At 39.4% G+C, this 10,228-nt stretch overlaps 2 protein-coding genes across 2 annotated transcripts; one reads left to right on the forward strand and one right to left on the reverse strand.

Annotated features, from left to right (window-relative positions):
- The first annotated feature begins 570 nt into the window (after positions 1-570).
- Positions 571-2,435, forward strand: LOC103337685 (ethylene-responsive transcription factor CRF2). The gene has a single exon (XM_008240855.3). It carries the CDS (start codon positions 1,203-1,205, stop codon positions 2,202-2,204), a length of 1,002 nt encoding a protein of 333 aa, XP_008239077.2. The 5' UTR covers positions 571-1,202; the 3' UTR covers positions 2,205-2,435.
- A 5,909-nt stretch (positions 2,436-8,344) lies between these two features.
- Positions 8,345-9,407, reverse strand: LOC103337684 (umecyanin-like). The gene is made up of 2 exons (XM_008240854.3): positions 9,009-9,407; positions 8,345-8,924 (listed from the first exon to the last, which is right to left on the reverse strand). Exons 1-2 carry the CDS (start codon positions 9,184-9,186, stop codon positions 8,512-8,514), a joined length of 591 nt encoding a protein of 196 aa, XP_008239076.2. The 5' UTR covers positions 9,187-9,407; the 3' UTR covers positions 8,345-8,511.
- Between the last annotated feature and the right edge of the window lie 821 nt (positions 9,408-10,228).

Here is a 10,228-nt window from a genome sequence, read left to right on the forward strand (position 1 = left end):
TTTGTGATTTTTACCCGTATAATGACGAAAACACCCCGAGTGCTGATTTCAGTAACGGAGGGTTAAGCAGTAATTATTATCCATTCAGTGGGTAATTAATGCTATTAATTAATTAATCTTTTCTTCAGTCAAAGTTGAACCCCATGTGTCTTCTCACGTGACCAGAATCCCAAATTCCAAGAATAATTTTTAATTTTTTTCCAGCTGCTGAGTCAGCTCCGGGCCCCACACCTGAGCTTTCCCTTTCCTCCCCTCCCATTGGATCTCCATCTCTTACCGGGCCCAACCTGCCACGTGTCACTCACCCCTGCCCGAATTATGCGGCGCCTCGTAAAATATCTCGGAGCCTCGCCGGACTCTCTCCCGGTGTGTCCTGGCCCCACCCCATTCGTTTATATATTTTTTTTTAAAAAAAAAAATCTTTGAAGCAAAATTCAAACCAAAACAAAAATTGTAAATTGTAAATTTTTTTTTTTTGGGAAAAAGAAAAATATTTTGGAAATTTAAAGATGGCTCTTAAACCGGGTTTACCGATTACGGCTGTTGGGATCCTATAAAGTAGGTAGTTTTGGTATCCAGCGGAACTGTGCTCCTTTCTCTCTGCGCCTATTATCTCTCTCTACCTCCTCACTCTCACTCCACACTCTCTCTCTAGCTCCCTCATTTCTCACTAAACCCACCACCACTCTCAGAGACTCTCAGTTTTTGCTTCCTGCTTTTAAAGGCCCGATTCCGATTCCCTTTCCCTTTCCGGTTAAAGCTTTGCTCCACTCAACCCCCCCATCCCTCTTTTTGGCTTTCAAAGCTTCGCTTTTTTTCCCCTTCAAAAATTTGCCATTCTTTTTTCCGTACCGTTTGCCAAGGTCCAGAGCTCCACGCTCGCTCTCTCCACTTTTTTCTTCTTTCGGGCGAAACTTTCCGTGAAATTTCTCGTCCTTTGATGACACTTTTTTAGGTGATTTCTCTCCGTTTCAAGCACAAGCAGCTTCTCTGTCACGCTTCTTCCTTCTCTCTGTGTCTTTCTCTCTTTTTCTCTCTCTTTATTCTCTTCACCTCGTGTGCTCTGCGAGAATCTCCCTCTTTTTTCCTTTTTCTTCTTCTTCAGCAGCCTCTATTTTTAGCTCCCGTCACTCATCTCGCTTTCAATGCGAATCAGCTGCTGGAAGTCTCTCAAATTCTAATTTGCTTTGTTACTTGAAACTATGAATCCGGCTGTTAAGTACACGCAGCACCGCAGCCACACGAAGCTGGTGGCGAATTCGGCGGCTGAGTTTGAGTCGGTGAGGCCCAGAGTTGTGCGGATATCAGTCACCGACGGAGATGCCACCGACTCATCCAGCGACGACGAACCGGCCGAGTCGTCGTTCTGCGGGCGCCGCCGAGTCAAGAGGTTCATCAACGAGATTACTATCGAGTCCTGCTCCAGAGAGACTGACGCTGTTTGGAGGAGCCGGACGACGAGGACCGGAAGGAAGAGAGCCTCCCCGAAGTCCGGAGGGCCGGCTAGTCGCCGGACGTTAAAGGCCGTAGCTGCTGCTCCTGCCGGGAAGAAGTTCCGAGGCGTGAGGCAGAGGCCCTGGGGAAAATGGGCGGCGGAGATTAGAGATCCTCTGCGACGTGTACGGCTCTGGTTAGGCACGTACGACACGGCGGAGGAAGCCGCCATGGTGTACGACAACGCCGCTATTCAGCTGCGTGGACCTGACGCGCTCACCAACTTCGCTGCTCCTCCGGCGAAGTCCTTGCCAGACGTGAAGCCGGTTATTAGCTCCTGCTACAATTCCGGCGACGAGTCTCACAACAATCTTTGCTCCCCGACCTCCGTGTTGCGGTGTCCATCACCTTCGAACGAAGAAGCCGACTCGCCGAGTTTGAAAGAGGAGGTTCCGGACATCGCCGAATTCCGAAATGTCCGAGACGACTCTTGTGTATCGGAGAACTTCTCCGAATTTTCGGAATACACCAGTTTCGAATCGTTTATCCCGGACGGCATTTTTGATTTCCAGATACCTGACTTCTTGGAGGAAACGAGTCTACGAGAAGTTGGTATTTTGAAGGAAGATTTCGGCGATTTCGGAAATTTCGGCGACATTTTTGTTGATTCAGTTCGGGATTTCGGGTTCGGTTCCTCTGCGTTGTGTGTGGATGACCACTTCCAAGACATCGGCGATCTTTTCAGTTCGGATCCTCTGGTTGCCCTTTAAGACGAGGTCGTTTCGGTCACAAATGAAAGTTCGACGTCGTTCCGGTGACAGAGGACAGTTCCCGTTCGTGTTTTGCCTGTTTGACGGCAAGTTTTGTATATCGGCGGGAAAGAAAATCGGAATGTTTTTTTTTTCTATCGTGAATTTAATTTAATTTAATTTAAATTTTTTTTGTTTTTATCAGTTTTGGTTGTAATTGTTTATTTATTAACGTTGAAACAAGAGTTTTGCTATGGTACGGTGCTGTGTTATTTTTGGGTTTATCTTTTAAACCCACGTGCCAACGTTGGTACGTGACTAACATAGAAGGTGAAAATCGATTTATTAATATAAACTTTACCATCCCATAATATTTTTGCAAACACATGTGGAGCAGCACACGTGCTGTGTTTATAAATTGAATTGTAAAATTAAAAGGTGATTTTATTTTTGTGTCAGGATTATAAGATTGGCCCGAATTTAGTAAAATTCTGACTAGTTGTAGCTCTAGTTGTAAGATATAAATCACAATCAATTTGGTGGTTTTTATTTTTTATTTTATATAGCTAGCAGTGCACTCACTTCAGGTTCACTAAAATGGTGGGGGGCAAATAGGTGAAACTGACAAATGATGCTATTTGTACCTAACGTTTTGAAGTTGGCAAAGATTGCATTGGTTCTTTTATTGTAAACTCTCATTAATATCGTTTGGTTCTTCTTCTCCGCTAGCTAACTTTTTGGCGTTACACCGCATGAAGTATCACATGACCGTAGTTTCTTATTGTTCTTAATTTTGATGGTATTTGATGAAATCAAATTATTTCCTTAAACGTTAGTATGTAATACCAAGCACTGAAGTATCCCCGATAAAACAGCTTATATGATTATTTATTTTGTTGACATTAGTTCATTTTACCTAAAAATATTGCTTTAGACTTATCACTTATTTATTTTCTATATAAACCATAAGCACAAACTCAAAACCGTGTCTTTTTTAGTTTAAGTACAATATGTACAAGAAACATAAGCAAGGTATCTTGATTTTGTGCTTGTTTCAGATTCATGCGCAATATTCCAGCTAAGGATGAAGGATTTAAACCATTTTTTAGCTCTAAAAAGGGATCTTTGGATAATAAACAAATTAGAAATGTAATTATCATTAGTAGATTAAGTAATTGTCTAATCGTGATGAACCCAATAATTACAATAAAATTAAAGGAAAAAACAGTGCTTAAAAAATGCGAGGGGAGAGCGGGAAATCCGACTAGGTGTTTATATTCAAATGAGACGTGGCACGTTGTGATGGAATTAGGGATGTGGAAATCCATGCTCACCATAGTGGCAGTGTTATGGCTGTTTTGGCTGGAGGACTTGGTATTTGTATATTACAAATTGTGATCCAGATAGTGGCTTTTCATGCATCTCTTGGGGAGCTTTGGTTTGTACACACGTAGATACATACATGTATATGTATATATAATTTGATTTGGTACATTACATTATATAGAGTGGCCAATTGGGGTCCGAGACCAAAAAACACCAATTTGAATGTTAAACTTTTAAATATCTAAAACATTATATATAAATATAAAAAGATGTGTCAATTATTGATAGCTTTATTACACATTTGGATACAACCATGGCTTGATAGGATTAATGGAAGTATTGGGTCAGGCTCATATTGCTCTGGTGATGATTTACTGCCGAGCTCTCCAATTGAAGAAACACTTGTATGTGGAATATGGATAATATTATTTTGTTATTTCTGGTTAATCAGGGATTCACGGGTATATCACATATGATAACATTTTAACTTGACGTACCAAAAATAGCAAATCAATGTTATTCTCATTTCACACAAGTTTTTCTGCTCCAATTGAGCTCTCTCACTTGTGTGTTTTGTCCGCTGTTACAATTTAGAAAAAAATGAGCATCTTATAGGGGATAGAAAGAAAAAGGAAAAGGAGAGACTAAAGGAGCACATAAAAGGAAAAGGTCATGTTTGACTATCTAATTATAAAGCATGAGTTGGGAGCTTCATATACCCATCATAGTTTGACTTTGGAGAGTATCTCAAGATTAAAAATATCTTTCTTTGTTAATTTTATTTATTATATGATACAGGTTAGACGTTCACTATTCGAAATTATGTTGTTAGATTGTTAATCAAAATTGTTCGAAGTATAAGTTCGAATTAATAGTCATTGAACTCTTTATATTTACCACAGTTGTTAAATTTTTGGTGACAAAAGGGAGTGAGGGCCAAATCAATGGTCATGGTTGGATAAAAAGCAATCCAGTGGTCCATGAGATTGTCCGGAATGCCACCATATATATTTTGTCACATTGTGGCTCGCAGTACAGATCCAACTGCAGCTAGCAGCAGCTGAAAACTCACTCTGGCTGGCTAACACTAAGATGCCCCAATCCACAAAAGCCAAAAGTATGCTATCTTATTCCTCAAACAAGAGCCAAAATATATATTAAATAGGTTTTGGCCACACTGAAAATAAACCTGAGCACACCCTGCCCTCGTTGGCTTTGCTTACCTAATATGACATTGACAAATATACCCTGAGAGACCCAACGTGTCTTTTTCTTTGTTTTCTTTTCACCCTGCCTGCCAATCTATTTGGGCTTTTTTTGCATTTCAAAGGCCCTTTTTATTTTATCGATTTTCTTTTCTAGCTATTTATACACAACTTTTGTGACAAATTCTAGGCCTGTTAAATTGCATGAAGGGTATTTGTGAGGGAGAGAGGACTGAGGTGTCACTTTCTGGTAGATCATGGAGTTTAAGTGTTGCAACTTGCAAATGCAAAGCTTTTGTTCTAATGGAGTGAAATAAGATTTTTCTGAGTAGGGGTCTCTTGTAAAATATAAAAATAAAGAGAATAAAAGCATAAACATTGCAAGTTCTCGAGTCCTCGTAGAACTTCTTGCGCGTTACTTTCAGCCCCTGTTGGGATACTCAAGGACTTATTAGCCCAATTGAAGCGTTAGGCTTAGCTAGGGACAACATTAATATATCACATCATTTAGAATATTATCATTGTTATTGTGTATTTTGAGTTACACGAACAACTAGTAGCAAAACTAAGAGTTGAATCACCCTCGTCTTTATAATCATCAACAAAGATGACCTCTAAACCAACATTAGGACCGCCACGAGGATGACGCTATGGCGCAACTACACACAATGCCATTCTTCTCTTATTAGGGGTTACCTTGTGCAATTAACTTCTAATTCTGCAAATCCAGCAAACTATAGCTAAGCCAGCAGTTGCCTGGTTGAAAAGCTTCAATCTTTGGAGTTCAAAGTTTGCATTTAATATTGTCAAACTGACAAAATTTTTGTTGTGAACCAACAAAATGCTTTACTCACATTGAATTGAGACAAAATCGTACATGTTTCTGAATTTCAAGTTTCAACTACAGTCAGGTACGCATTAATCTCAAATGAAACCATATAAATGCATGAACCAACCAACCAAACCAAATGCAGAATGCCAAACCAAAATTAAAATATCACCAACCATGGTCCATACGAAATTCACTTCATCATCATCCCCTGAACCTGAAAATTTGTACCTCAAACCAAACCGTCCTTTTTTTATTTATTTACAATTTTGTTTTTAATAATTTGGGTTTTCTCCAAATTTGTAAAATGCCCTTGTGACTTGTTTTTAGGTTCAGCTAGCTACCCCTCACCTCAAGCTTTGTCTGACTCTGGGCTAGGCCGCCTCTGCCCCCTCTGTCTGAACACTCACAAATATAAGGAGAGGTCACAAGACACAAAACACATGCAAAAACTCAGCCCCACACAAAATTAAATTTCTTCCACATGAGAGAGAGAGAGAGAGAGAGAGAGAGAGGCACATATAAATCTTCTTCTTCAAGCATAAAGCTCCAAACTTTTGCAGATTCACCGTGGGCAACCACAGCCCCCTAGAAGATCTTCTTTGTTTCCCACCTCCATACGATCAATCAGGGCCGTGCACGTCATGTCAGGCTAACGGTTTTGAGCCATCATCTCGAGCAGCGCAGCGCAAGTGTTGTTCCAACTGGCCTTTTCGCCTTTGCCTTGGGCCCCATTGCCTCTCTTGGTCCCCCTCCAGCTCAGACTTCACTGTGTCTCTGCCCTCTGATTGCGATTGCGGACCCACCAGCTCTCATTTTGTTGACGTGGCCATGGATTTTCGATGAGGGGTACGGATTTAGATTTTGGGCTCACGCGTCAGGACAAAGGCCCACCAAGTTATGGGCTTTTGTGGCCCATTTGTGATGTGAGGCTAAGATTTGGCAAGGCATGGGATGAGATTTGGTAGAGGAGCTTTCTTTTCTCCGCGTCTATAGTTTGATGGGATGTGTGGTTCTAATATCAAGCCATGCTTTTTGGTCATATTCACCTATTTTTCGTACCCACCATAAAAGGATTAAATTAAAAAAATATATATATATATATATATGAATCGCAAGATCAATAGCAAATCCAGAAATATCTCTCCTCTTTTTGTCTTTTGTTAGGTATATGATGGACAAGATGTTTGGATGTTGCAATGGTAACCACCCCAAGCATCTTTTGTTTATTGTTAAATTTTGGGGGACTGCCATGTCATTGTTGCGTTTGTGGGACCTAACTCCGTGAGTTCGATGCTGGATAGTTCACTCAATTTTTTTTTCAAAATTAGGGTTCATAGTGTTTTTCTAACTATTCTCTTTAATTAAGGAGGAAGGGTATTTAAATTTAGGAACTATGGATCTTTCGACTCCCAATCAGGTCGCTTTACTAGCAAGGGCGAAACTATAAATTTTTCGAAGAGTGGACTAGTAAAAAATTTTAACTTAAAATCTAATGATATTTTTTTAATATAACCACGCTAGTTTATAGCCATATAAATTAATTTCCAATAAATTTAGCATATAAAAAAATATATTAAATGCAATGAAATGGTTAACACAAGAACAATGAGAAAATCGTTAAGAAGACCACAAAATAGACGTTAGAAACATAATATTCCCTATTCATAGAAATAGCAGAAGAAACTGCCAAAAAACCACAAAATGAGGACTCCAACCACAAGTGGGAACAACAAGTTGACAGGCTATATAAGTTTAATTTTGTTTTTCTTTAAAAACAACATGGGCTACAATAGGGTTTTTCAAAAATAAAATTTCAAAAGCAACCTGGGCTACAGGATAGGGTAGCCTTATAGGTAGTTCTATCCCTGCCTACTAGGTGTTGCCAGTGTTGCTTGTAGGTCATGATGTGCCTCTAAGTTTGTAACTAATGTGAGAGGGAGGCTGTCCCCAATCTAAATTTATAGCTTCCCATTCCGTCCAATCTTATAACCAAAAAATATCCACACAATATGTGCATCATAGTAATTGCTGAAATTAAAATCTGAGATTCTATTTATGCCAAGTCATGCAATGTGTGTGGAAGATTAGGCAGGTCGGGTCAAATGGGTATCAAGTTGAGAGAGCAATCACCCGACAGCGAAAGTGATGATGCAGAGATTTCCTCTGCGGGTCTCCCCTTGGATACGCATCTACATACATGCAGGCATTCATATCTCATGATTTCTGCTGCTTCATATTCAATATAAAAGCCCACACTCCACCATTCATTTCATGTACCTTTCTTTATCCAAATGTTTTTTTTTCGTGGTTATTTTTTCTTCTTTCATTTTGGACCTCACATCTTTTTATTCAGTTTCTCATCTAACAATTTTGGTTTATCTGAAATTGGCTCTCTCTTGAAGAGTGCCAATTCCATGCCCCTTGGCTTTTGTTTTGGGCTCATAGTTGGACTCTACTTGTTTTACACCACCATGGAAGCCCAATTACGAATAATTTTCTTGCCTTTGTAGCTGGAATGGGCTGAACTGGTGTCACTTATTTCGTTTGAAATAAAATCATAATTCCAAACTAAAACATTAAGGGGAAGAAAGAAGAAGAGTAAGTAGAAGGATCATGCAATTGTGTTGACCGTGATTTGGTATATTGAGACTGAATTTGTTAAATTGGATAACAGTCCAACATACTATGTTTTACAACTTCGATCCATTATAGAGGGGTGAGGGATTCATAAGAACTGGTTTGAATTAAACTCTAATTTAGTTCAAATCAAATCGCCAAACGATAACATTTTAAAAATATGATAGAGAAAATCAGGGTTGTGTGTATTTACAACAATAACTCTAGGTTTTAAAAAAATTATTAGAATTATTTACTGTAACTTCCATACAGTACTTCCCAAATAATCATCTCTTAAACATGGTATAGATATAACGCAATATAGTTACATGATATATGTAGGGACTCTTTAGATGAAGAGAGAGAAGAAGATGGTTAACAAGCCAGAAGCCATGCCAGCACTTTGGATGGCGGTAGCTGATGACTTAGCAGGTGCGGGTGCTGCATCCAAGGCTGATGACTTAGCAGGGGCAGCAGCGGCCGTATCAGGCGCGGCGGCGATCTTGGTATCTTTGGAAACGAGCTTGAATGGGAAAAGTTTGCCAGATGAGCCCTTCTGGTTGACAACCTTGACGTGGAGCTTTTGGCCAGCCTCGCAGTGCTTGCCAACTCCGCTGTAGTAGTAGTTGTCTCCTGTGGTTGTGAAGTTGATGATGGTTGGCCCATTGTAGTACATGTAGATCACATTTTTCTGAGTGCATTTATCAAAGTCTTCCTTGTTGACCACTACCACGTTGCCGGAGCCAGGTCTGTATGGGAAAACTGAAATTTGGACCACGCATTCAGACAAATTAATAAACATCATTCAAGAAAAACATGGGAAAAAAGGCAATGAATTACACTTACCAAGTCTATCACCAACACCAAAGGTTCTTGGAAAAGCCCAGTCCTGAAAAAAAGTTTTGTTTGGAGGAGTAGTCCAGCCAGCACCTCCTCCAACAATGTGATCCATTGCAGACACTGATCCCATCCAGAAACAGCCTATTGCTGCCAACATGAACACTGCAAGCTGAATCGTCCCCATTTTCTTGCTTCCCTGCCTTCTACCTATTGATTTTTTTTGTTTTTGTTTTTATTTACCTTAGTGAGCCGCCTGTGTGTTGAAGGAGGGGATCACCGTAATAATAAGAGGTTAAAAAAAATTAATTGTAATAATATGTCTGTGTGCCTTCAACACCAGACGGCTAAAAGAACAGTGAAATGGATGCCTTCTATTAAAAGTGTTTGGAGGTGCTAGCTTGTATGATATTGCATGGAAAATGCTTGGTATTTTAAGGTTTTGGACAAGGTCAACTGTTAATATGGTTACAAATATGAGATGGGGATTTTGCCTATTTTCAGAGGAGAAGAGTGTTTTTAGCTCTCAAATTAACCATCTGTATGCAGTGTTATAGCTAATTGTGGTAAAAATATCAAATACCTAATTGAAGAATCAGGTGTCTTGTTCAGCCTTAATCAGCAATTTGCTAATTAATAAACAATTTACAGGGGTTTAAAGCCTCAAAATCACGTAACGGTATTTGGTTGTTTGTGATTCAGAATGTAATGTCGACATATTTGAAACGAAATCATCATTTTCAGGAACTTCAGATTGACTTTAATCTATTATGACGATATGGTTAGTTATTACTTTTGTCAATCATAAGCATGTTAATTTTATCAAAATGACTTCCAACCGATGATGCATATAGGGCAATACAGTAACAAATTGAAATAAAAGTTACCCGCATTACATGCATCACCGGTTGAGAATCACTCACTTATAGGCAGGAACTGCCTTTAACATTACCACCACATGTTACAATTGACAAACTCTTCAAGGTAGGCAATACTCATTAGTCTACCAAGATTTGACACCTAACTTAATAAACACAGTTAGACCCGTATCATTTCGGTAACCACATATGCTTGGCCTATTGAAAGTATTATTTCTTAAACATGTTTTGTATATTTTGAGACGTTTTCATTGCCGGCCGGAAAGAAAAATATCATGGTTAAGATCTAATTGGTATGTTATGTTTTATCTACAAAGTGCACGTGTTTTCAAGAGTGTCACATGTTATGTC

Source organism: Prunus mume, linkage group LG7, assembly GCF_029339155.1.
Source record: "Prunus mume cultivar Tortuosa linkage group LG7, ASM2933915v1, whole genome shotgun sequence".
Taxonomy (NCBI): Eukaryota; Viridiplantae; Streptophyta; class Magnoliopsida; order Rosales; family Rosaceae; genus Prunus; species Prunus mume.

Bases quoted from the DNA above. Each gene is read 5' to 3' on its own strand.
- LOC103337685 (XM_008240855.3), top strand. From the start codon at position 1,203: ATGAATCCGGCTGTTAAGTACACGCAGCACCGCAGCCACACGAAGCTG.
- LOC103337684 (XM_008240854.3), bottom strand. From the start codon at position 9,186: ATGGGGACGATTCAGCTTGCAGTGTTCATGTTGGCAGCAATAGGCTGT. The intron at 8,925-9,008 runs GTAAGTGTAATT...TCCAAATTTCAG, and splicing joins TGGTGTTGGTGATAGACTTG to TTTTCCCATACAGACCTGGC.